Here is a 27,792-nt window from a genome sequence, read left to right on the forward strand (position 1 = left end):
GGTTGGAGGACAACTTGGGAGAGTCAGTGTTCACGCAACCTTCATTTTCTCTAACTCTCTTTGCTTCGATGAGTCAGGCTTTGGGAGTCCCATCTTATAGATGAGAAATGTAAAAAGAAAAGGTTGAGAGAAATGGCTGACTCGCCCAAGGTTACACACCAGAGAGGGTAGGGCTAGGAGCCTGGTGGTCCTCATGGTGCAGCCCACTTCTTGTGCATTTTCCATTTTCTTCCTTTCTTTTTAGATTTTGAGTTAGCATATAAAACAATGGGTGTCCTTGCGGCATCTTCATACTTAGGTGTTATTGTACTTGTTGTTGTTAATTCCCCTCCCTTGGCCCTTTTCCTTCTGCTGGCTGGTTCCTGTCCCCTAGTTAGTGTCCCACCCCAATTTATCATCATATGTATTCCAATGCTCTCTACAGTCCCCTGCCTCCTTCAGGAGCTCTTCTTCCCTTCTCATGATCCACATACACACAAACATACACACATGCATGTACGTACATGCATGCATACACACACATACACATAAACACATACATACACACACTTATAAACACACATATATAAATACACATGCACATATGTTTTCTTTTCTCTAGTCACCTTTTTTCTTTTTACTTATTTGATATTATAATTGTGTTATTTCCCCCTCTCTTCGCTCCTCTAAGCCCTTCCATGTACCCACTTGCTGTCTCTCCAATTCATGGCTTCTTTTTCTTTAATTGTTATTACACATGCGTGTTTCTAAATATATGAATACAACCTTTTCAGTCCAAGTAATATTACTTGTATATATATTTCAGGGTGTGTGTTTAGTCTGTAAGAGAAAATACGAGTTCTTTATCTTTCTGACTTGTTTCACTTAATGCAAAGATTTATCTTTGTACCAATTCCCATGCCAATGTTAACACTTTCCTTTATGAATACATAATTGCTGTTGTATAGATATTCCACATTGTCTTCATCCATTCATCTGTTGATGGACATGTAGGATTTTACTTTGTGACCCTGGCTGTACTTGAACGTGTGGCAGGCCTTCTGCTTCTGCCTCTTAACTGCTAGGATCACAGACATGTACCACTAACAGTCTGGTTTTTAAGACTTTGGTGAAAAATTGAGGTGGGGAGCAAATGAGAGGCCGCATAGTTGGACCATATGGGTACTGCTGGTCACTACTGGCTGACAGCAGTGCTTGGGGCTAAATGTTTCACCCCAGATGAATGGGCACCTTCTTTATTCATATGCCTTATGAAATCCATGACTTTTATACTCCAATTTGGAAGTTGATGTTTAATCAGAGCCAGCAATGACTTAGAGGAAAACTATTCTAGAAGCATGGACTGGTAGAATCAGAATACAAAAAAAGTGATTATATAGTTTAAGCATCATTTTACCGGGACCAGATGTCTGATGGACAGTGAACAGGTATTTGATGGTGTTTCTCAGTACACTTGAGACATCAGTCGTCTACCAATGAGAAGGGTGGCTCCAGGAAGGAGACTGATGCTTACATGTGCACTGCTTGTATAAACCATTTAGTTGCTTCTGTAAGAATGAATGATGGGAGTCTTGGCTCTCGAAATTTGGGCAACCAGTTCACTGAGAGAGAAAATGACAAAACTCCGAGTCTTTTGTTGTTGTTGTTGTTTGAGAACTCATGGGGACAACCTAGGAAAAACTAAAACCAAATGGGTATACAATGGAAGAGTGGCTTTCATTGAAATCAGCCCCGCCAGATGTTTGTGAAATCCTGACACAGAAAGTAGGGCAAGCTGAAAGATCAGCCAGCAGAACAATCCCCGCCTCTAAATTAATATTGTTCCAAATATTTGGAAGCAGTTCATCCCTGAATTCTATTCTGTTTAAGGCCCCAAAGATGTGCCTAATGAATCACAGAAGTGCGAGGGGATATTTCACAATATTATAATAAATAAATTTTTTTTTCTGATGGAGGATGCTGTATAAATATACCAATGTCTGTCTGTCTTTCCTGGTCTTCCATTTCAGTCCAGGAAAGTTTTCACCAACTTTGCTTCTAATGATGCCAGAACTGTGTTTGGACCTGTGCAGAGAATGTATAAATTCTGCTATGGTTTTATCTTCCCTTGACTAGTGTTATTCCCAGGAGAAAGTAAAGGCTTTTTAATTAAATATAAAATGAATGAACCAACCCTAGTGAGACAAGGAGAGACCAAGCTATGCAAAGAAAAAGAGGCTTCGCTCTATGGATTACACTCAATGAGGCGAGAGTGCCCTCACTCTATGTGGTGCACTGGGTGAGGTGTGGGTGCCCTCGCTCTATGGGGTGCACTGGATGAGGTGTGGGTGCCCTAGCTCTATGGGGTGCACTGGGTGAAGTGTGGGTGCCCTCGCTCTATGGTTGCACTGGGTGAGGCGTGGGTGCCCTTCCTGTGGTCAAATGTGCCTAAGGGGCCACATCTCAGCACCTGGACTCCTGCTTCGCTATTCATTCAGGTGTGTATCAAGTAGGAAAGTTTGTGGCACAGCAGATGCGGGTTCGAAGTCTACTGTGGAGAAACAACTTGCACCGTGATGCATAGAAAACTTAAGATATCAGCCTCCCACTACCCGAGCCAGCCATCAAGTGTTCTTTTTAAACTCAAGAACTAAAAGTTTTGTATCCAAATAGTTACTGCCTTCTAAATGTTAGGAGTGGGTGTATTTATTTCTCAGGCCTTATCTATTAAAACCCTGATTGGGCTGTTTTTAGATAAGCCCCAGGGGGTATTGTTACCAGAGCCTTTGCTTCTCAAAAGTAATCCATTCATTTTATCCAGCGACTATTACACTAAATTATTACTTAGTTAAATTATTGTCACATAGTTATTTCTGAAAATGTTGACTCTAGTCTTGAAGTAGGTGAGTTATTATGGATTATTAAGAACGGGCATGGATAGCAAGCTTGCAGGAGACCATTGCCTGCATTCCGTAGCTGTGAAGACCCATTAAGCTAAGACATGGCCAAGATTTGAACTCGTAGTTCAAATCACAGCAGAGTTTCTGCCCTCAAAAAAGAAAAAGCAAAATAAAACTAGGGATCTCCTATGATTCAGTTATACCCTTCCTAAATGTCTGCCCAGAGGAATCTAAGTTAGCCTACTGTAGAGGTGGGTGCACATCTGGATTTACTACAGCACAATTTATGGTAGCTGAAGTATGGAACCATCCTGTATATTCATCAGCAAATGTCGTGTAGATACAGAATGAAGGCTCATTCAGTCATGAGGAAGAGCAGAATTGTGTCATTTGCAAGAAAATGGATGGGGTTGGAGATTATCATTAAAGTAAGCCAGACTCAGACAAATATTGCCTGTTTTATCTCATATGTACAGGCTCGATTTAACTATGTACGTGTGACATGAAGGTAGAAGGGGACACTTTGGGAAGAGAAAAGGGATCATAGGGAGGGGCACATGATAGGAAATTGGGATATGAATATAGAGGTCCTGATGCTTGAATGAAAATGTCACAATGAAACCCAGAGCTTCATGTGACGAGCACAAACACACTAATAAGTCCTCAAAACTGCTTTCTGAAGGTAGCCTCTGAAGAAGAATCTAGCAACACTTTGCACAACAACAACTGACAGGACCTACTTACCTCCTTTTCCCATGGTAGGAGGGTCATCTGAATGGAGGAGAATGGTTGCTTTGGACAATATACACAGTCATGTCAGGACTTTTCACTTCTCACTGAGGTCACCTGGAGCTGGTAGGGGGAACCCTGACTCCTGAGGCACCAAGCTCTGGGTTGATGCCATCAGGATCTCCTGAATTCCCATATCTCTCCCCTACTCCTGCTAGATCACCCTCTGGGCATGCTGACCCACTGGATACCTGTGATAAAGACAAGAGTGGCCCTTTGCACCATGGTAGTCTGTGGGGTGTGTCTACAATGTGGTATAGGGCTCCTTGCTCACTAGGAGGAGAAGGGCATCTGGTGTGGGACAATTGTCTATATTCTGTCAATTATGTTTTAAATAAACACTGATTGGCCAGTAGCCAGGCAGGAAGTATAGGCGGGACAACCAGATGGGAAGTAGAGGTGGGTCAATGAGAACAAGAGAATTCTGGGAAGAGGGAAGCTCTCCCTACAGTCCTGTCCAGACACAAAAGAATCAAGATGTGACTACGCCACTGAAAAACGTACTAAGCCATATGGCTAACACAGATAAGAATAATGGGCTAATGTAAGTTATAAGAGTTAATAAGAAGCCTGAGCTAATGGGCCAACCAGTTTATGATTAATGTAGACCTCTGTGTGATTTCTTTGGGACTTAACGACTACAGGAACCGGGAAGGACAGAAAACTCAGACAACAGGCATCCAGCGAGAATGCCTTCTAGGCTACTGTTTGTAGAGGTGTGCCAGTAGGGTATTTTCAGTTAAAAGCTTGTTCACTCAAAATCCAATGTCCATACAGAGCTGAGGATGTAGCTTTGTTAGAATAGTGTTTGTCCAGCATGCACAAGGGCCTGAATCTATCCCCAGCACCATATAAGCTGGGTATGGTAGTGTATGTCTATGATCCCAGTTTTTGGGAGGCAGAGGCAGGAGGATCAGAAGTTCATGGTTAGAGCTGGAGAGATGGCTCAGTGGTTAAGACCAGGGTTTGATTCTCAGCACCCACATAGTGGTTCACAACTATCTGTAACTCCAGGGTATCTGATACCTTCTTCTGACCTCCTTAGGTGCCAGGCTTGTATGTGGTGCATATACATACACGCAGTCAAAACACTCAAGGATGTAAAATAAAAATAAATAAACATTTTAGATAAAGGTGTTCAAGGTGATCCTTGACTAACTACATAGTGAGTTCCAGGCCAAGGTGAGCTGTATGAGACCCTGTCAAAGAAAAATAAAAGATAGAGGTAAAAATAAGTCACTGATACTGATTCTTTCTGTTTATTTTAGATAAAGTCTTACCGTGTAGCCCAGGCTGACCTTGGACTTCCAGTAATTCTCCTGTCTCAGCCACCTGAATATTGAGATTATAAGCATGCACCCCATGTTTGATGGGATGTTGTTTTTCTTTTTTTCTTTCCTTTTTCTTTTTTAAATTATTATTATATTTTTTTCATTTATTTTACCTACCTCCTACAGTTTCCCCTCCCTCCTCTGCTCCCATCCCTTTCCCCCAACTCTCATCCCCCATCATCTCCTCCATCTCCACTCAGAAAGGGGCAGGTCCCCCGTGGGAGTCAGTGAAGCATGGCAAGCAGTGGCAAGACCAAGCTCCTCCCCCTGCCAGGCAGCCCAGCATGAGGAATGGCTTCCCAAAAGCCAGCTCAAATGCCAAGGACAGGTCCTGATCCCACTGCTAGGAGTCCCACAAACAAACCAAGCCACACAACTGTCACACACATGCAGTGAGCTTGGGTCAGTTTCCTGCGGACTGCCTAGCAGTCAGTCCAGAGTCCATGAACTTCCACAAGTTCAGGTCAGCTGTCTCTATGGATTCCCCTGTCATGACCTTGACCACCCCTCCCTGGCTCATAGAATTCTTTTGCTCTCTTCAACAGAGAGACCTTGTTTTTTTCTATTTGTACATTTATATAAGGTTCTGTAAATGTCAGCTAGACTCAGGGTTCAGGGTTTGTCAAAATGCAGACTTGCAGTTCATCCCAGACCACCAGGGAGCCTGCATTTTTCGGCAACTTCTTCCAAAAGGCTTGCGCGTCCTTGAGCTTGAGACCTAGTTCTTCCGTTTCATCTACTGCGGGGGAGCCTATTCCACACACGTTCTGCTTCTTTCCAGGCTGGGGCTTCAGCATGGGGACCAATTACCACTTCCACAGCTGGAGAGTGTTTGTCATCGTCTGTGCTCTGCCCTGCACTGTATCCATGGTGGCACTAAAGTTCATGCCGGAAAGCCCCAGGTTCCTGCTGGAGGTGAGTCTTCAGTGGCTGCGGGAGCCCTGGCCTTAGTCACTCAGTCCCCAGCTGTGTGTTCTCTCCCCGTCGCTTGCTGTGCTTGCCCTTGTTCACAACCTTGCTTATCGCTAAATCTGGCACTCTTCCTCTTGGTGATGGTGACAGGTCAGGGGTTGAAGCTCACGGTGAAACAGGAGGGGACCCTCTCTTAGGGTAGAAGGGACAGCTCCCAGGCTACCTCATGGTCACCTCCTCACAGAGTCCTGAATAGGAGAGATCCTTCAGGTTTTCACAAGCTGCCCCCCCCAACCCGTGTGGCCTTAGTGAGCTCTTTGGTAAGTCTTGTCACTGTCCCAGGGTCTCTAGGACTCTTAGATCTGCAGGACCTTTATCTACAGGAAAGCTTCTGATGAGCTCAGTATCTTTCAGCTCTGACATCCCTTATGCCTGCCATGTTCAGGCAGTGGGAGCTGTCCTTGAGGGACAGCACTCAGTCTCCCACAGCTTCAGTCCCCACATCAGCCTTCATTGATCTTTGCAATGGTGACTCATGATGAGTTCTCTCTTCCCTCTCACTTAGTAGTCACACGTAGCAAGCAGATTTTAACCAGTGCAAACCGCATCCTTCATCTACACATTTCTTACAGATGCCGTACCAAAGCAGCAGAGAGGGACTTGAACAAATTGATCTCGAAGGCCCATAAAGGAGAAACATCAAATGAGGGCCCCAGCAGGGCTGGGCTCCCTCTGAAGCTTGGCAGACAAGGAGCTTTTCCTGTTCTGCACAAGGACTCCAGGCATCCTGGGTTGGGAACCCATCCTACTCCAGGATGACCTAATGTTAACTAATTTCATCGGCAGTAGCCTTCCTTAAATGAGACCATTCTGTAGTGCATGGCCAGGGTGTGGATAGTATTTAGGACCTCACACATAATCTATTCCTTTTCTGCTTCGTCTCCCCAGTGAGAAGCATGTCACCCCACAATCCCCTTGACTCGACTGTAATTATTCATAATGATAATAACATGTGTCATTTACCCCTTGAGTCACAACCTGGTTGTCTTTCCCACCCAGGCCGGGTACCATGGTTGTCCCTATGGCTAATGGGTCCAGGTCCAATACTACAGATCCAGTGCACTGTTTAGGGGTGTAGGGGCTTCCCATCCCAACAAAAAGAAGGCATACTCAGCCATGAACTTTCATGTCCCTGTCTTTGGATTTTCAGATGGGCAAGCATGATGAAGCCTGGATGATTCTCAAGCAAGTCCATGACACCAACATGAGGGCGAAGGGGACCCCTGAGAAGGTGTTCACGGTGAGTGTGCTAGCCTGGACCAGCAAGACTCTTTGCCACTGCGTGTTGCATGGAACATCAACTTTGTTGAAAGCAGAGTATTCGTTGAATATTTCTATCACCTTTGTACCTGGAAGAGCTCTTCATTAGAGTTATTCTTTGCATTTTGCATGTATATATGTGTGGGGGAGGTGCATATGTATGTATGACTGTGTGGGTACATGTGGAGGTCAGAGGTCAACCTCAGCTGTCGTCCTCAGTCACTTTACACCTTGCTTTGTTTGTTCATTTGTTTTTTGTGTAGACAGGGTCTCTCACTTTTTAGCTGGATCTCGACAAGCAGTTCAGGCTAGACGGCCAGCAAACATCAGGGATCCACCTGATTTTCACCTCCCCAGCACTGGGATGATAAGGGTGCATACAGCTTTCTTACTGTGGGCTCTGGGGAGTCACACTCGGGTCCTCATGAGTGTGCAACAAGCACTCTACTGGCTAGCATCTCCTCAGCATCGTCTTTGCACTCTAGTGGCTGTCTGTCTAAATTTTTCCTTAGGTAATGCTGTTAGAATATTTTAACAGAAAGAAAAACTAACTAGGGCTGGCAAGCCGGCAAAATGGTTCCATGGGTAGAGGCGCTTGCATACAGTCTGATGACGCGAGTGGAATCCTTGGATCCCACAAGGTAGCGGGAGAAAACTGACTACTGGGAGTTATCCTCTGCTGTTACATGTATGCATGCACTCATCCACACACATGTGCATGCATGCACACACATACATGCACTCATACACACACATACACATGCACTCATACACATATATGCATGCACCCTCACACATACATACGAGTGCACTTATACATACATGTGTGCATGGATACACACACACGTACGCATGCACTCATACACACACATGCATGAATGCGCACACACACGTACATGTGCACTCACACACGTTTATGCATGAACTCATACACACATGCATGCACTCATATATACATACACGTGCACTCATACACATGTACACATGCATGTACACAATGCATGAACTCATACACACATACACATGCATGCACACACGCATATGCACACACTCATACACACATGCATGCACACACACATGCACACATACACACATATACACATATATGTATGCACACATATGTACTCATACACACATGCACTCATATACACATATATGCATGCACTCATATACACACATATGCATGCATGCACATACACAAGCATGCACACATGCACACACACACACACACACACAGAGAACTATGGGGCTGGGGAGATGGCTCAGTGATTAAGAGCAGTTGCTGTTCTTGCAGAGGACTGGGGTTTCATTTCCAGCACCCACATGATAGCTCACTGTAACTTCAGTTGTAGGGGATTTGATCCTCTCTTTTGGCTTCTGTGAGCACTAGGCATGCATGTGGCTCACACACAGACACAGCTACAGGCAAAAGTCATCCCTACAACAAAGTGAAAATGAGTGAATTTAGGACTACCTACATTCCTATGAACAACAGCACACATGAAGAATTGTGTGCTGTATTTGGCAGTGTGCACTATCGTTTTCAATGCTTCTTCATAGTCTTCAGAGCCATCGCTTCTCTCCATTAGCCTCTCATAGTCTGTTTAATGGACAATGCCATCATTTTAATAAATGTCAATGCTCACAGCATTAACACTGTTTTCAGCATGCCCCTAATGTCAGAGGTCCATTTGCACTCTTTATTGCCTTGTTTCTATAAATATCATTGTGATGAATCTTCTCATTCATTGTAGCTCCTTTCCTGTCATGCTCTGTAGAAATGAAATTACTGGCTCAACTGGTATTGATTTTTTATTATTCATTTTATTTTTTGAGATTATAATATAATCACACACACCCATCCCTTTTCCCCCCTCCAAACCCTCTCATATAGACTTCTTTGCTCTCTTTCAAATTCATGGCCACTTTTCAAAAATTAATTGTTGTTACATACATACATATACGTGCTTAAATACAACCTTCAGATGAATTCTCAAGTTACATCTCATTAGAGTCCTGTTACTCTTCAAATCCGTAAGTAGCAAGCTGCCCATCTTTTCCCCACCTGATCACCACTGGCTGTTAGCCTGGGTTTAGGAACCAGGAAGCGGTCATTTCCACGAAGAGGCCCATTACAGAGAGATCTGTGCTTCTGTTTGCCATGCTTTGTAGCCAAACCCAAGTAAGCCTTGTTACAGGCAGGTCTTCACACCTGCACTTAGTAGGTCCTTTCAGACCCACTTCTAATCCATTTCCTCCGAGAAGCCCTCCTGCGTGAGCACCCACCTAACTCCCATTCCCTAACGTCTCCTTGTTAGTGTGCTGCTTAAAGCTCTGGATTGCCAGACAGCAGCACGTGGTAGCACAGAAGTTCCCTCATGGGAAAGGAAGACAATGTGTCTGTGAAGACAGTTATTACAGAGATTAAACAAAGCACCCGAAACAGTGCCTGCCTTGGAGTATCATAAAATATTAACGGTTATGAAAAGTGTTATGACATATATTTTGCATAAATTAGCTCATTACAGTCTTTATAGAAAACTGCTTAATGGCATGCTGGCCCAGTTCTGATGCTCCTAAATTATTTAAAATGATAAGCATTTGAATTTACTTTTAATTTAAAATCTTTATAAACACATATATTGTATATATTAGCAACACCCCCATCCTCCCCACTCCCCCTCTCTCTTCCCTTCCATTACTTCTGTTGGTTCTCCTAGATACATTTCCTTGTTCTTTTATGTGACCAATACTTTTATTACTAAAATTTATTGTGAAGCACAAACAGCAGAAATACTCAGATGAGGATGTGAAAGGTTAACGGCCCTCCAAGTCTTCTAGCCACACACTCTCTGTAGACTGTGCTACCCAGGTGGGCTAGAGTTGCAGAAGCCAGGCATTAGGGAATTCTCCCTGTCCATGCCATCATTTCTGCAGCCCCCACCCTGCCCTGTCCCACAGCCTTGGCAAGGACAAACTCTTAGTATATCCGGGGAGATACTCGCTCTGCCTCAGCTCTCCGAATCCATCTCAGCTGCAGTGGCTTTTGGACCATATTACCTGGTGTGGAGCACATTTTGTCCAGACAGCTATCTGCAGCAAGCATTTGTGAATTCAGTGATGTTATTGAAAAGCTGATGATAATGGGAATTACATCAGAATACACAGCTTTGCCCTTTCTTCTTCTAGCCCTGTCCCTTCTTTACTACTTGTTGTAGCTGGATCTTCTCCCCTCCCCCTGCTCACTCCCACCATGCCCCGCATGCTCCAAAACAGGAAAACCTCCTGGGCTTGTGCATGGCAAGCTACTGGTCTTTCAAGTGTGAGTATGTCTCTGGCATACACTATAGTGTGTCCTCTGTAGCTCTTAACGGATTTATCACAACTATGGACTCTCCTAAGAGGTATCATGATAGAAAGTTCCTCTCCACCCCGTGTCTCTGTGTGTGTGTGTGTGTGTGTGCATGCACGCGTGCGCACGTGTGTGTGTGTGTGTGTGTGTGTGTGTGTGTGTGTGTGTTCTTATGCTTGATCACCTTTCACACAGAAGCCTGTCCCAGGGCAACCAGACTATGGCTTCTGTAAGAATACTTCTGAAAAACTAGCTTGGCTTGTCCTTTGTAGAAAAGCGATCCCACATTCTCACTTGAGGAAGAGCAAAGTGATAAGCTCCAACACATTTACAATTAGACTTTTATCTGAACAGAAAGTGATTTCTGAGTCTGCAGCTCCAACCCCGAGGTGGTTGGGATTCTGCTTTTCAGGGGAAAGCTTTCTCAGCGAGATGTGGGAGCATTCTGCTAGTTTCTCTACTCCCTCGAGAAAGTCAGATGATATAAACAGCAAGCACTCCAACATCTAAAGGTACAAACTAATCCATTTACATCAGGACCACTTCTTATGTCAGGGATGGAAGCACACTGGGGAAGGAAGTCCACGGAGAGGAATGCTCCAGGGTTTCAGATGCGTGTGCATCTGAAATGGAATTGTGTCTCACCCCAACACCTATGCCACTACCTAGACCGGAGGCCTCATATCTGATTTTAGTGGTTTTTGCCTAACTGGAAAGTGGAACTAAAAGGCTCAGTCTTCCAAACTGCCTTGTTGGCCATGAGCTTGCTGCAGTGAATAGCTGGATCGTCCAAGAAAGAGGAAAGAAGGGAGAGGGAGGGAAGGAGGACCGAGGGAAAGAAGAGAAGGGGAAAAAGAGAGAAGAAAGATGGGAAGAGGGAAGAAAGGAAGTGAAAGAGGAAGGGGAGGGGGAGGAGAAGGTTGAAAGAAGAGAGAGAAAGGGGAAATGAAAAGAGAGGGGAGGGAAGGAAAAAGGGAAGGAGGAACAGAGAGCTGACTGACCTCAGGCAGCTGGGCTGACCTTGGCCATCAGTAGGTGGTGCACACTCAGCCCGTGGGACAGGGCCACCAGCTGGTTCCTGTGTGTCCCCTAAGCACCCACAGTGCAGTCTGCAGCCTAAGCAGGTCAGCTCCGAATCTGTGAGGCTGAGTGCCCACCTCTCGGCTGACCCGAGTTTTACAACTGTGATATGCCCTCCCACGTGTTCAGACAGCCACAGCCAGAAGCGTTCTCTGCAGACAAACCCCTGGAGGGTCAGGACCTTGGAACATTCTGCTTAGAGCTTGTGCTCTGCAGGGGAAACAGGAACACAGGCCATATGCTGTTCTCCGTGGCACCAAAGAGAGTGTTCTAATTAATTGTAAATTACAGCACTCGCTCTTCAAATCAACACGCCCACTCTCCAGGGCTGGGAACAGGGTGTTATTTCCCCAAGGAGCAAAGCAAAGAAAATTTACACCATACTGACTACTTTGGTGATTTGGAGTAAGTTTTATTAAGGGCTTTCTAACCTGGTAGCACCCTTTCCCTTCGGCCTCCTCTGACGTTAGCTAGCGCTATGATGTCCATGGGCTTAGATGATTTGAAGCCCTGTTCCATCTGCTTCCGCCGAGTCCTGCTGAGACTCCTATGACACTTGCCCAGTTTCCCCGGCTAACCCCAGGACAAAGAGCATTTTTCAAGGCTGTGCAGCCTGGAGACCCAGACTGCACAGATGTGACTGTCAGCACATTGTTGAGCAGGCGTCTGGCCATCCTGAAGGTTGCCCAGCTCCGTCTGTGTTTCTCTTACACATCTTCACACTCTCAGTTCATTGGCCGAAGAAAGAGATGGCGAACTCGGATCTGTTTTTTCTCCGTTCAAATGTTTTCTTAGAGAACAGATAAAACTGCTTCTGAGTTTTTTTGTGCACACTCCTCTTCTGGTCCAGTGAATTTGGGGGGAATGTCTGCATTGTAGACCTGGATAGCTCCCCTAAAGTAGTTTGCATGGTCAGGAACCTCCTGAGCACTCCCTAGGTCTGCAATCCAACAGTCAGTTTAAAGATCATGCTTCTTGAAAGTCTCTGTTTTAGTGAGGGAGGGTTGTTTGTGTTGGGCTTTCCATGTGTTTCATGTCCTTGAGCGGAACACACTTTACCTGACTCCAAAACTCATTGTACCAAGGAAGCTGCGATGTCATGGCAACTGCGATTCCTCTCATTCTGTTGGGTTTTTAAAACTTCTTAAGAAGCAGCATCTCTCCCCAACACTGTTGCCAGGCTGTATTCCAAACTTCTGTGATGGTTATACCCACTCATATACAAGGGCGAATTTTAAGGCAGTCAACATATTATGATCCCGGTAATAAACATTTCTCAATGGCTTGATTGACCTGATTTACTGGGGGAAATTCTAGTTCATGTTGCTTGCAATCAGACGTATCCATGTGGGAAGGTTCACTCTCATGCAAATCTTGGATTAAAAATCATAACTGGGGGATAGGCAAACACTTTTAAAATGCTAGATAATTCAATAAAGCCAATTGCATTAGAGTAAACATTGAAAAGAAAACACTTAAAAAGAGAAATGGTGTTGAGATAGCCACATCTGTCCATGTTTTCCAGGTTTCTCACATCAAAACACCCAAGCAAATGGACGAATTCATTGAGATCCAGAGTTCAACCGGCACTTGGTACCAGCGCTGGCTGGTCAGGTTCATGACCATTTTCAAACAGGTACACTCTGTGAACATGCCTAAGAGTCGGTTATTTCAGTGGGTGAAGAATTAAGATGGCATGGGCGTCCTTCAACTAGGCAGCACACAGAGAGTAGGAAGCCCCGAGGAAGGGGTCTGCTCCATGCAAGGCCACCTTCAAACTTATCCTGTGCCTAGAGATTTGAGTGCTTTAAAGTGTGGTGTCTGCCTTGCTGTCCTTTCTGGTTTTGATAGCCCAAGCAAGCCTCCTTCTTTCCAGCAACTTCTCTTTAAGTAACCCACAGCAAGGAAGACGTGACAAAAACAAATGACTCTGGGACTTTAAATGACTTTGGGAAGGAACCATAAATGGTGATTCCGTTTTGCCAGGGGTCTTTCAGGCAAGGCTCAAGCCAGTTGTTGAGTGGGGTAGTCAGCTAGCTTCTCCTGAGATTCAGTGGGTCCGTGCTGTATGGTAAATACACATTTAAAGTGTTACCCTGCTCATGGGACACAGGGTGGAGGTGAGGTGGGGGGTGGAACTGACTGCTACAGGTTACTGAATGCTTTGGAACCCAAACTTCATGTGCTTTTGGTCACATGTACCCAAATTCCATGTTCCTGGGGGATGGGGGAGGGAACATTACAGGACTGTTGATGTTCAAGGCTAGCCAGAAAAAAGGGACGGACTTGCCTTCTTCCTTTAGGAGAGGGTGGGCTGCCCACTTCTTCTTCCATGTCTTAGTTACTTTATTAGCAAATCTGAGGGATATGCTCTCTCTGTTGCCAGTCCCTGACTTTAATTGTCCATCTCTGGTATGGCTTTTAGGTCTGGGACAATGCCCTGTACTGTGTGATGGGCCCCTACAGGATGAACACCCTGATTCTGGCGGTGGTCTGGTTCACCATGGCATTAAGGTAAGTTCCACCTCACACCAGTCCCTCCGCAGCCTGGTTTGTAGATGGAGGATTATAAATTGGCCAAGTACAGTTGGCATCAGAGTGGATGTTTTGGGCCACACACCACGAGCAACCCTGTCTAGTGACTTCTGTGAACAGAGACCTCCCTTAGGCCAACAAGAATCCTCAGAGCAGTCAGGAGGATGAGGCGGTCCAGCCTCGGGCTAGTCTTGTTGGGATTGCAGAATGCCTGAAGGCTTCCTGTGGACTAAACAAGAGTCCAAAGAAGGAGAGGCTGACTCTTTCGAGCTTTCTCTTCCATTCATGCTGAGGTATAACTGGCAAATAGGAAATGGGTATGTTTAGGGTGTACAACTGAATTCTTCAATGTACATAAGCTTTGTGAAATAATCAAGCTAATGTTAATGTGTATCACCTCAATATCATCATCTTCTCCTTCTCTTTCCCCTCCCCACTTAATCCCTACGCTTTCCCCCTTAGCAGAGTTCAAGTAAGCACTGATTATCGGTTGTGAACTGATTGTTACTGTTAGCTGTAATTGTTAATTACTGAGCTTCTGGGTTTTTTTTTTTTTAAACCAATAGCCCTTTTTTCAGAAGCCCCTGAGCCAACGTTTCTCTTTGTTTCAGTAGACAGATGGCAGTCTCCTTTCCTGTTACTGACTAAGGAAGTGAGACTGGTCTGTCGATTTTCACTCACTTGGATTCACCCCCAAGCTGAAGATGCCTGTACTTTCCTGAAGGCTGATGTCTGAATAAAATTTTAGCTCCTGCCATACTGTGCCCAACAATATAGAAAAACAAATACAAAAAGTTGGAAGTGGCTCTGGTCTTAAACTGCGGGCTGGTACCCCAGACAGTTCTTGGCTTCAGACTGCATCACCTTGCTCCCTAGGTGGGCTCTGGAGGGCACATGCAGCACTCAGAGCTGTTCAGCTGTGTGCACAAAGGGGGAGCTGCTGCACAGTGCTCAGTTAGCAGGATTGTAAACTTAGATCCACGAGATTGCTTTGTTCTACAGCCTATAACCCCCTTAGCCCCAGAAAGGCAATGAGCTCTAGTGATCTCTTTGATTATGGGGTGAGTATTGGCGAATCTAATGTCATTCAGTACCTGAGTACCTGGATGGAAGGGATGGACTCAAGCCTATTTAAATATAGAGGAAGACTGACCCTGATACTCTCAAGTTATTCAGTTTCAACATTTCGGAAGCCAGATGTGGTGCACACTAAGAGCCATTAAAAAATGGGCTTCATTTATATTTATTTATGTTGAATTTAATTCAATTGAATAGGTAATACATTTCAAAAGTTGGAACGTTAGGGAAATCTTGCCTCCACTTCTGCCTCTTCCACCCACTCCCTTCTGCCTCTACTATATAATCATCGTTTATTTCCTGTTTATCACTCCAGTGTTCCCTTTTTTCAAACAAATGTAAGCAAATGTATACAGATACCTGTAGATGTTTCCAAATGTCTATGTATATATGTGGGTGTTTCCCAAGATGTATGTACATAAGTAGGTATTTCCTGAGACCTGTGTGTGTGTGTGTGTGTATATATATATATATATATATATATACTTTTCAAGATATGTGTATAAATGTAGCCATTTCCCAAAGTCTGTGTATGTATGTAGCTGTTTCCCAAGGTCTGTATATATGTAGATGTTCTCATGACCTGTGGTCTATGTATACATGTAACTGTTTCCCATGGTCTGTGTATGTATGTAGCTTCTTCCCAAGGTCTGTGTGTATGTGCAATGTGCAGATGTTTCTTTCTCCTTTTCTTATCCGAGGGAAAACATTTTGCATTTGTTCATTGTATTCAGTTATGTTTTCTGAATATCAATCCACACCAATCAACCAGCGTTTTGTTTGCTTGCCTCCCTTTTACTTCCATCCCTCTCTCTTTCCTCCTTTCCTTTGTTCTGTCCTTGCTTTTCTTTCCTTGTTTTGAGGTAGGATTCATGTAGTCCAGACTGACAGGAAATTCACAATGTAGCTGAGAGTGTCCTTGAACTCCTGATCCTCCTGCCTCCACCTCTTAAGTGCTGGAATTACAGGCATGTAATTACCTTACCTGGACTTTCCTTCTTTGCAGGGGAATAACATGTCTGGGTTGTACCCCACACTACCCCATTACCCATCATTAACCAAGGCTCCCTTTCTAGACTCCTGGGAGGAGCCAGATTTTTGCTCTTGTGAAGAGTGCCACATGGGCCTGGAGAGATGGCTCAGTGGTTAAGAGCATTGACTGCTCTTCCAGAGGTCCTGAGTTCAATTCCCAGCAACCACATGGTGACTTACAGCCATCTATAATGAGACCTGGTGCTTCCTTCTGGCATGCGGGCACACCTGGAAGGAATGCTGTACACATAATAAATAAATAAATCTTTAAAGAAAAGAGTGCCACAGTGTCTAGTCCTGTGTGCAGGACACTTTATGATGGAACTGTTTTGTCAATGGACTAGATTCGTGGATGTGTGATTCAAGGGTCAAAAGAGATAAAGCTATCAGAAATATTTTTAGGCACTAGCAAACTCTCCCCCATGTATGCTTTTCTTGACATCAATAGAACAGAGCATCCTTTTTTTGTGAGTCTGATGTTTCTATTGTTTTGAGTCTTAGGGTTTAGGGTATAAACTATAGTATTCCAAAAGAGAGCTATTTTTACAATTTTATATTTCTGTGTTTGTTTCATATGTAAATGTGGTGTATGCAGGTATGTTTTTATACTCTGTATTGTGTGTGTGCGTGTGTGTGCACACCAGACATTGAAAGTTGAGTGTCTTCCCAGATTATTCCCACCTCATTCGCTGAGGCAGGATGCCACACAACCTGGATCTTGCTGATTTGTCTAGTCTAGCTAGCCAGCTTGTCCTAGGGCTTCCCTGACTTTACCTCTCCAGGCAGGCCATCTTGTCTACCCAGCCTTTAGGCACGCAATAATGAGGGCTTTATCCACTTAGCTATTTGTTCAGACCCTATTCCTGTTTCTTTCTCTCATCTGACCAGGTTGGGTAAAAGCTGCTAAGTCAGTGGTAATGAGCATGCCGCCTTGTTCCTCACACTAGGTGGAACACCTTTAGGTCCTTTCTTTTTAAAAACTACACTTATGGCTTTTGAATTAATATGTTTTCTGTAGGTTAAAGAAGGGTCCACCAGTCCATAATCATTGGTAGTTTTTTTTAAATAACAAATGAGCTTTCAATCAAATGGATTTCAGAATACTATTTTCTTTTGTCTCTTAGATGTGTTAATGTGATGAACTTTGTATTTCCAAATAATGAACAGAATTACTACATTAAGTCTGATCTACATTAAGTCACAGATGCAGATTCTGCTGCTGAAGGAACGAGCCCTGGGGCTTCTCAGACTGTCTGCCTTCTCTCTTGCAGTTACTATGGCCTGACGGTGTGGTTCCCCGATATGATCCGGTATTTCCAGGATGAAGAATATAAGTCTAAAATGAAGGTGTTTGTCGGTGAGCACGTGCACGGTGCCACCATCAACTTCACGATGGAAAACCAGATCCACCAGCACGGGAAGCTTGTGAATGATAAGTAAGTGTGTGACCACGGGCTTTCCCTGGACCTGAGTGGCAGTCCCTGGGGCTTCCCTTGGGAGAGAAGGTGGGGAAGATGAGAGTTCAATGTGCTAAGGATGAGCTCCAAGGATAAAGTGGTCCTCACACCCATCCTGGCTGCTAGAGACACTACATTCCCCCGATGACTGAATCTGTATTGCACTGACCCCCAAACTCCTCTCATCCCCTGACTATGAGATGACATTTGCTGGCGGGTAGCCAATCTAGCCTTCTTTCCTGAGAACTTGACCCTTTGATGGAAGGGAACAGGAAGTCACATGCCATCACGGTGCCATGTTATTCGTTAGGATGCCCATGCCCTCCTCTGAGCATGAACTGTGTTTAGCAAGCTCCCAGAGAGTGACTGACAGTCGTGTGAGTGACGATGGGCTATGCAATTGAACCAGGAAATAAAGGACCCACGGCTTTTAGTGCTGAGGTCTCTGAAACAATCTGTGACCTGGCTATTGAGCTGTTTCTTTGATTTTAGAAACTTCTCTGTGCAAGGCTATTATGGAACTACCTTGTGTTAGTCTTCATATAAGACTACCTCAGAAGGTGAACCAGGATGCTCTGCCGTCAGTGGGAGCCTTGGCATTAGGGGAGAAATCAGGGGAGTATCAGAAAGGTTCTGCCTACATCTTTATAAGGATGCTCCCTCAGTCCATCTGATGCATCTCTGTAGTCCTTGGACAAACAGAACAGATAGTTTAGCCTACTAATTTGCCTCTCTGAGGCTGCCCTCTGGAGGTGAAGTGGTAGAGACAGGTGGGGTATTAGATAAGCTTGCTCTAGGTCATATTGTTCTTCAAGATGAGTATGGGTCCCTTGAAGTCTGCCTTCTGGAACCGTACCTAGCAAAGTCCCTGAGTTCAGTGATGTGTGAATGACCGTAGGATTATGTCGAATTGCTGGAGATGTCACGGCCTAAACACATCACTGTTAATGCAATAACTTTCATGTTCATCACAATACAACATTGACACCATCACCAATCACTGGAGTACATGAATTATCACTGGTTACACAACTTCCCCTCTGAAACCCATGAATTCAAAGTGTATTCGTTGTCATCGACTGATTTGAAAGGACACCATGCTTCTGGTCCTGTGTTATGCTGCCATCTGCTGGTCAAGAAGTGACAGTACTTTTTTTTCTTCAAAGCCCCAATCTGTGCATCTAACCTTTGTGCCAGTATTCCCCCGTGACACTATGCACACATTGCTACGTTAAAATTTAGATGACCAGGATTTATTTTATTTACTAAAACACAGAGAGACTTCTGTATAGACAGGGCCTCGACCTTCCTCCATGTATTGAAGGTCCCACTGAAAGCTAACCCTCACCCCTCTAGGAAACCTATCTGCTTGACCTCAAGAAGAAATGAAAGCACACAGATTGGTTTTGACCACACCCAGGCAATCACCCACTGACTCCTAGTGCATCTTATGGGACATAATGCCTCTGAGGTTCAGCATTTGGTTTACCTCAGAATTTATTTATCAAAGTGCAAGAAAGGCAAGGAATTAAATTCAGGTTACCCTTATTAGTAATTAAGAACAAGAGCAGCTCCCATCTGAAAATGTGTTAACTAGGAACCGAGTAATTAATGTGTCTCCTGCTGGGAGGAAGTGATTGGGCTGGACTGGTTGGTGAAAGGGATAGACTTGGGGAAGGGTAACAGGGAGAACTACCTGACTCCTGTGTGCCATAGTTCAGGGCCCTGGAAACAATGTCCTGATCCCCATCTTTCCTCACAGCACAAGGAAAGTCAGGGCTGTATTCCGAACACTCGAGATTGGACCCGCAGTTGAATGCGTCACCGTTCACGCAGGTGATTTGCCAGCGAGGAGTAGAAAGAAAAAGTCAACAGGACTTTCATTAAAGGTCAGCTGTGGGCAGCTCAGGGTGAAAACGAGGCCTGTGAGATTCACCTGTAAATGAGCATGGCAGGAAGCAGGGAGAGCAGGGGGAGAAAGCAAAACCACACAAGGAGCAGAGGTGGATCTCATGCATCCCATGAAAGGTCACCATGCTGTCGATGCCCTTTTTAGGAGCACTTGCATGGTTTTTAACATGCAGTATGGCTAATTTCAACATAGTAAAGTCTCTTACAAATACCAACAGTAGGTGGTGAGCCCAGGTAAAGAAGGACTCTTAAAAGAAATCCCACACTAGCTCAGAATTGAGTATGATAGAGGGTTATTTATTTAGGGGTAGACTCATAGATCATAATCCTTTGCTGGAATGGGAAACAGCAACCAAATCCCGCAGCCAGAAAAGGGGCCAGATGCACGCTTTACATTGGCATATATAGTATAAGAGGCCACGCCCAAATGGGCGGGTAACTTAAAGGCTACTGGTGGTAGGAATTCTTACAGCACCCAGACACATGCTGGAATACACTGGGATGTCTATCTTCACAGCTCACACTTGAAGGTTCCAGTTCAGATATGGACCACGTATCAGATTACGTGGTAAAATTTCTTAGTACAATTTCTAGCTTTATGTGGGTTCTGTGTAGTTCTCGTGAGAGTCTTTCTGGATCCTATGTGTTTTGGTTGGGTACTGAAAATAGAATTGCTTTCTCCCCATAAAAGTTTTGCAGACATTATTGTAAATATATAGAAATCCTACTTATTATTTATTATTGTGTACCCATCTGAGCTCCTGTTTTCCTCACTATTGGTTCTGTAATCCTATTGCCTTGTTTTCTTTTTATTTTTTTATGGTGGAACAGTCTGTACTTTGAGAGGCTAGCAAGTAATACAGATGACACTATTCAGGGCACTTAGTTTTATAAACTTATAACTTCTAGGTCATTCACTTACTCAGTTTGTTAACCCTGCTTCCATCTGGTGACAGGAAGTTAGTTGCTTGGGGTTGATCCCAGCCCCTCAATGTTAAGCAGCCTATTCCTCTCCTGCCCTGCTATTGGCCATTCAGCTCTTTATTAGGTGTTTTAGACGGGCAAAGTAACACAGTTTCACAGTTAGACAGATGCAACATAAAAGAATGCAACACATCTTTGCATCATTAAACAAATGTTCCACAGCATGAACAAATGCAACACATCTTCAACTAATATTCCACAACAGTCAGCAAGCGCCAACAGCTCCCCTGGGCAGAGCTGGGCTCCGTGGACCTCTTCCCTTTCTATTACTATTTATGTGCTCACTGTTTGCAGGCAGCTGCCGCTGTGGCAAAGGTTAGCACAGCTTCGTAACTCATTCACTTTCACTTTACCTCGGGATCCATAACACACACGTTCTATGATGTATTTGTTTGTTCTCTTTGTGGTGGACATTTAGGCGACAATTGCTCAGCGTTACAAGACTTCTGCAAAAAGTATTCTTTTCTAATTAGTTAATTTATTTATTTGACATACCAACCACAGTTTCCCCTCCCTCCTCTCTTCCTGTTCACTCCCCCCCCCCACCTCCCACCTGTCCCACCCCCATCCATTCCTCCTCCATCTCCATTCAGCAAGGGGCAGGCCTCCCGTGGGCATCAATAAAGCATGGCATATCAAGTTGAGGCAGGACCAAGCTCCTCCCCCTGCATCCAGATTGCTTGAGGCATCCCAGCACGGGGAATAGATTCTCAAAAGCCAGCTCATGCTCAAGGGACAGGTCCTGATCCCACTGCTAGGGGTCCCACAAACAGACCAGGGTACACAACTGTCACCCACAAGCAGAGGGCCTAGGCTGGTACCACGTAGGTTCCATAGCAGTCTCAGGTCAGGTTCCCCCCATGACCTTGACACCCTGTTTCATACAATCCCTCCATCCTCTCTTCAACTAGACTCCCAGAGCTCAGCCCAATGCTTGGCTGTGGATCTCTGCATCTGCTTCCATCAGTGACTGGATGAAGTTAGGTTACTAACTGATGACAGTTAGGTTGCTCAACAATCTGATTACAGGAGAAGGCCGGTTCAGGCACCCTCTCCACTATTGCTAGGTGATCCTTGTGGATTCCTGGATGTTTCCTTGGCACAAGGCTTCCCTAGCCCTAAAATGCCCCCCATCAAGGTATTTCTTTCATTACTCACCTTGTCCATCCCACCCCAACCTGTTCAACCCTCACGTTCTCACCCCCCATCCCTTTTCCCTTCCCCTACCCCCAGGCAAAAAGTATACTTAGAAAGGAATTTTATTAGTTTGTATAACTAAAAGTGGAATTTCTGAGAGAAGGGTCTTGCTTAGATATGCTCACATGAAAAATCAGCTCCCAAGATCCACAACCAAGCACCAGATTGAGCTCAGGGAATCCAGTCAAAGAGAGGAAGGAAGGAAGGAAGGAAGGAAGGAAGGAAGGAAGGAAGGAAGGAATACATGAGCAAGGGAGGTTAAGATCACGATGGAGAAATCTACAAAGACAGTTGAACCAAGTTCGTGGAAACTCGTGAGCTCTAGACCGACAGCTGTGGAACCTCCATGGGACTGAACTAGTCCCTCCATATGTGGGAGACAATGGTGAAGCTTGAACTATCTGAGGGGCCCCTGGCAGTAGGACCAGGATCTATCCCTGGTACATGAGCTAGCTTGTTGAAGACCATTCCCTATGGTGGGATGCCATGCTCAGCCTTAATGCAGGGGGAAGGGCTTGGTCCTGCCCCAAGTTAATGTCTCATACTTTGTGTCCCCCCCGGCCCCGAGAGTCCTTACCTGCCGAGAAGAGTAGATGGGGGTGGCTGGGGTAAGGTGGCGGGGGAGGTGGGGGGGGAGGAAAAACTGTAGTTGGAATGTCAAATGAAATTTAAAAACCAATTTCAAAAAAAAGAAAAATATCTGTTCTCCCTGTACCAGCAGTTCTCAACCTATGGGTTGCAGCCCCTTTGGGGGCTAAACAACCCTTTCACAGGGATTGCCTAAGACCATTAAAAAGCATACATATTTGCATCATGAATTATAGCAGTAGCAAAATTACAGCTATGAAGTGGCAATGAGAATAATTTTATGATTGGGGTCATCACACCATGAAGAACTGTATTTAAGGGTCACAGCATTAGGAAGGTTGGGAACCACTGCTCTATATTTTTAAATATTTCTTTGTACATTTTAAACGTGTGTGTGTGTGTGTATGTGTGTGGTGAGTGTGTGTGTGCGAGTGTGATGTGTGTTTGAGTGTGTGTGTGTGTGTGAGAGAGAGTGTGAGTGTGTGTGTGATGTGTTTGAGTGTGTGTGAGAGAGAGTGTGTGTGATGTGTGTTTGAGTGTGTGTGTGTGTGTGTGTGTGTGTGTGTGTGAGATGGGGGCACAAGTGTGCCACAGCCTGCAGAGGACAACTAAGAGTCGGTTTACAATGACGTCTGCAAACCTTTTATTGGGAGAAAGCAATTCTATTTTCAGTACCCAACCAAAACACAAAGTATCCAGAAAGACTCTCATGAAAACTACACAGGACTCACATAAAGCTAGATAGAAACTGTGCTAAGAAATTTCACCACATAATCTGATATGTGGTCCATATCTGAACTGTAACCTTCAAATGTGAGCTGTGAGGACAGACAGCCCAGTATATTCTGGCACGGGCCTGGGCTCACCACCTACTGTTGACATTTGTAAGGGACTTTTCTGTATTGAAATTAGCCGCACTGCATGTTAAAAACCATGTCTTATGTATGTGCTTCTAAAAGGGGCCCCAACAGCATGGTGACCTTTCATGGGATGCATGAGATCCACCTCTGCTCCTTGTGTGGTTTTGCTTTCTCCCCCTGCTCTCCCTGCTTCCTGCCATGCTCATTTACAGGTGAATCTCACAGGCCTTGTTTTCACCCTGAGCTGCCCACAGCTGACCTTTAATGAAAGCTCTGTTGACTTTGTCCTTCTATTCCTTGCTGGCAAATCACTGGTGTGAACGGTGATGCATTCAACTGCAGGTCCAATCTCGAGTGTTCGGAATACAGCCCTGACTTTCCTTGTGCTGTGAGGAAAGATGGGGATCAGGACATTGTTTCCAGGGCCCTGAACTATGGCAGACAGGAGTCTGGTCTTGTAACATGAGGGCCGGCTTGTTGGGGTATCTATCCCGCCTGGCACCCCAACAAGTCGGCAAACCCCAAAGAAAACCAATCACACAGAGATCTCTATAAGTTATAAAGCTGATTGGCCCATTAGGTCAGGCTTCTTGTTAACTCTTATAACATATATTACCCCACTATCCTTATCTATGTTAGCCACATGGGCTCAGTACCTTTCTCAGTGTGACAGCTTACAGGTTGCCTCTTCAGTGGTCAGTGCAGGAGTGGCGAGAGAGCTTTCTGTGTCCCAGAATACTCCCAGTCTCTTTGCTCCACCCCTACTTCCTGTCTGGCTTTCCCGCCTATACTGCCTGCCTAGCCAATCAGTGTTTTATTAAAATATGATTGACAGAATACAGACAATTCTCCCACACCATTTCCCTCTTTTTTTTTTAAACAAAAGAAAATACCCATAGTCCATTTGTTGGGAATGTGGGCGTAGTATTTCAAGCTACTTCCTGCTGGTTGGGAGCGCTGATGATCTTATGGGGACCTAAAGAAAATTTAGAGTTATAATCAAGTCCTGACTGGAGTATCCTGTGAGTCTTGATCATCTCAGGCAGCAGTCTTGAATCTGTTCTGGATGTAGAATTCAGACATCCAGGCCATCTGTTCCTGTCGGAGAGTTCTCAGGTGGCCTTCCTTGATCATACTGGATTTTTCTTATCTCAGAATGAATCCACAACCTCTCATTTTCTGTGGAAACAAAATCAAAATCTCTTCTCCAAAGTAGCATACCTTTTGACTTCAATTTTGAAGCCAAGGTATTTTCAAAATGTCTATATTGGATTAATTCAGCAGCATTTATAAACAAAAGTCTTTTAGCAGCTGTTTCTCCTTCCTCAGCATTCAAACAATTCAAAGAGAGCATAATAACATACAGTATCAAGATTCTCTGTGTATTCTCCATCTTTATTTTAACCTCTATTTCTTTATTTTTACTTTTATCTTTTGGCTTTTTGAGACAGGTTCTCTGTATATATCTTTGTCCTGGAATAACTCTGTAGACCAGGCTGTCCTTGAACTCACAGAGATCCTTCTGTCTCTGCCTCCCCAGTACTGGGCTCAAAGGTGTGTGCTACCACACCTTGAACTCAGAGATCTGTCTGTCTCTTCCTCAGGCAATGGGATTAAAGGTGTGTGCTACCACACCTTGAAGTCACAGAGGTCAACTACCTCTGCCCCTTAAAGTCTCAGAGGTCAATGTGCCTCTGCCTCCCAGGCATTGGGATTAAAAGTGTGTACCACCACACCCTATATCTCCCTTTCTTTCTTTTTTATTTTTAATGACTTTAACCTTTTAGCCTGCATATATTTTTAACAAACTGTAAACCATTTAGAGGTTTTCTTCATCTTTGAATCTCTCTTTACTGTATATCTCTCTTTTTCTGACCACATGAGCCTTTAAGGAGAGGACTAAAACTGTGGCTTTTACGGCTGGAATTAGCCCATTCCTTAGCTTTCCACCCTCATGGCTGAGGTACCAGCCAGAGCTGTGTTCACTGCCACAACTCTATGGCGTTTCAAGGTCCTTGCTAGCAAGCAGTTGCAGCATTCTGCTCAGAGACCACACTCAGTCGGACTGCCTGCCTGAAAGAGTCAGAGTTTGCCCTGGCAGGACAGCCCAGAAAGCCGACATTTTAAAACAGCACAACTTTTTTCCTGCTACAGCTTAAAACCGAAAAGCATGCATTCAGCTTTTCATCAACACCATTTAAGTGTTTTGTGGCAGGACCTCTTAAAAGAGCTGCAGGGTTTTGCAGCTAAAGCTGAGTCAGAAAGCCTCTCTTAGATGAGAGCCTTGCTTGCCTCTAGCAAGCAAAGTAGACCCGAGAAATTGCTGCTACCAAGAAGACATGCTTTACTCTATTGTTTCCCAAGCTTTCTCAAGCTTTCTGTGGATTCAGTTATCCATGTGGGCGCCATATGTAACATGAGGGGCCGGCTTGTTGGGGTTTCTGTCCCGCCTAGTACTCCACAGTCGGCAAGCCCAAAGAAAAATCACACACAGGACTCCATAAGGTTATAAACTGATTGGCTCATTAGGTCAGGCTTCTTGTTAACTCTTATAACTTATATTAACCCATTATTCTCATCTATGTTAGCCATAATGGCTCCGTACCTTTTTCAGCTGGGCAGGTTACATGCTGTCTCTTCGGTGGTCTGCACAGGAATGCCCAAGGGACCTTCCTCCTCCGTAGCCTTATTCTATTCTCATTGCCCCGCCTCTACTTCCTGTCTGGTTGACCCACCTATACTGCCTGCCTGGCCAATCAGCGTTTTATTAAAATATGATTGACAGAATACAGACAATTCTCCCGCATCAAGGTCTCCCTGGTGCCCTTCCCCAAGCCTGTCCCTTTCACCAGCCAGTCCAGCCTAATCACTTCCTCCCAGCAGGAGACACATTAATTACTCGGTTCCTAGTTAACACATTTTCAGATGGGAGCTGCTCTTCTTCTTCCTGCTTTTCAGATTTTCCCCTTTGCCTCCCAGACAGGGTCTCACTATGTAGCCCTGGCTATGCCAGGACTACTATATCCACCAGGGCAGCCTGACTTCACAGAGATCTGCCTGCTCTGCCTCCAGAGCGCTGGGATTAAAGGAGTTGCCCCATGTCCTGCCTGGTCTTTGTTTCTTGTGTTTGGGTATAGCATGCATCTTCTTCCTCCTCTTTCTCGTGCTTCTTCTGTACTTCCTCTATGAACTTGTCAAGTTCCTTACAAAGCTTACTGCTTTGTCTTCCTGCTCCTTTAGGAACATTATTCACTATCATCTCTTCAACTCTTTCTTCTGCCAAATTCTCTCCCCTTTTCACCTTGGGTGATCAACTGTCCTGTATGTCCCCCCCAGCATTTGCATGCGCTTTTCTGTCCTCCTCTGTTTTTCTCTCTGTGTTTCTGTGGTAATTTCTCTTGAGTGTTGGATAATTTCAGCCATTCCTTCTGTTTGTTGTGACAAGCATCTTAATGAGTCTATGCATTAAGAAATGCATTCTTCTTAAAAGGAATGTTTTGTAGTCATTCTTAGACAGTTTCCTACATGTGCACACCAAATCTTGGTCGTGTCCAACCCTAATTTCCCTCAGACTCTCTCCTGGGATCTCACTAGCACTTCCCTGCTTCACCTTCATCTCCTCCCCTGCCTTCTCCTTTGCTTCATAACTCACTAAGTCCAGTTAGTGCTACCTGTATACACATGGGTGTGGGATCACCCACCAGGGCATGGACCACCTACAAGTGGGCATAGTCCTGATGACAAATGACTTTCTCTAACCCAGCAGCCATCAGTTCCTGATAGCTCCTTAGCTAGGACTAGAGCTCCAGACCCCCGCCCCCACCTATGCATGTTGACTGGCATGTTCTTGGGCAGGCAATCATAACTGCTGCTAGCCCATAAGAGCAACAGCCCTGTCATGTCTCTTAGTCAGCATTTCATAGTGTTCGTCCCCATACCCAAGCTCTTACACGCTTTCTGCCCACCCTCCGGCAGAATTCCCTGAGCCTGGATGGTGACTGGATGGTATGGACTCTGTCTCGGTAATGATAACTCTCAATTTTAATCATCAACATTTTCTTCAGAGCCACTATTATATGGTTGACACCATCAAACTACAACCATGAGAAGGACTACATTGATATGAGTCCCGAGTCCCATGACCTTTAGATCCCCTGGCAGGCAAAGCATTGAGTCTAAAGGGGACTAAAATAGAGTGTTCAATAATGATTCTTTTCTAAAATTTTACAATGTATTATTTAGCATTGTCCTTTGACGATTTCATACATGTACGAGATGCCCCATGTATCTTCTCTCTCTCTCATCCCTGCCAACCTTCTTCATATGTTTATGCCTTTTTGTTTGGTCTGTGGATCACAGGTTTACCCAGGGCTGCCTGTATGACCACAGGGTTGGAATTATCCCCTGGAGCCTGGTAGGCTCAGCGGAGCTGTCACAATAGTTTTCTTCTAGACTCTGCATTATTAGTGACTTCTCTTACCTAGAGAC

At 44.8% G+C, this 27,792-nt stretch overlaps 1 protein-coding gene across 6 annotated transcripts in view; it reads left to right on the forward strand.

Moving 5' to 3' along the window:
• The window catches only part of Sv2b (synaptic vesicle glycoprotein 2B), a 196,900-nt gene that overhangs the window by 153,506 nt on the left and 15,602 nt on the right, over positions 1-27,792 (forward strand). For all 6 annotated transcript variants that reach the window (XM_087901409.1, XM_087901408.1, XM_087901405.1 and 3 more), the window contains 5 exons: positions 5,781-5,914; positions 7,122-7,211; positions 13,189-13,299; positions 14,089-14,177; positions 17,579-17,743. In XM_087901409.1, the coding sequence (XP_087757535.1) occupies positions 5,781-5,914; positions 7,122-7,211; positions 13,189-13,299; positions 14,089-14,177; positions 17,579-17,743 (589 nt within the window). The remainder of the gene's footprint in view (positions 1-5,780; positions 5,915-7,121; positions 7,212-13,188; positions 13,300-14,088; positions 14,178-17,578; positions 17,744-27,792) is intronic.

This window comes from Myodes glareolus, chromosome 24 (genome assembly GCF_982192425.1).
Source record: "Myodes glareolus chromosome 24, mMyoGla1.1, whole genome shotgun sequence".
Lineage (NCBI taxonomy): Eukaryota > Metazoa > Chordata > Mammalia > Rodentia > Cricetidae > Myodes > Myodes glareolus.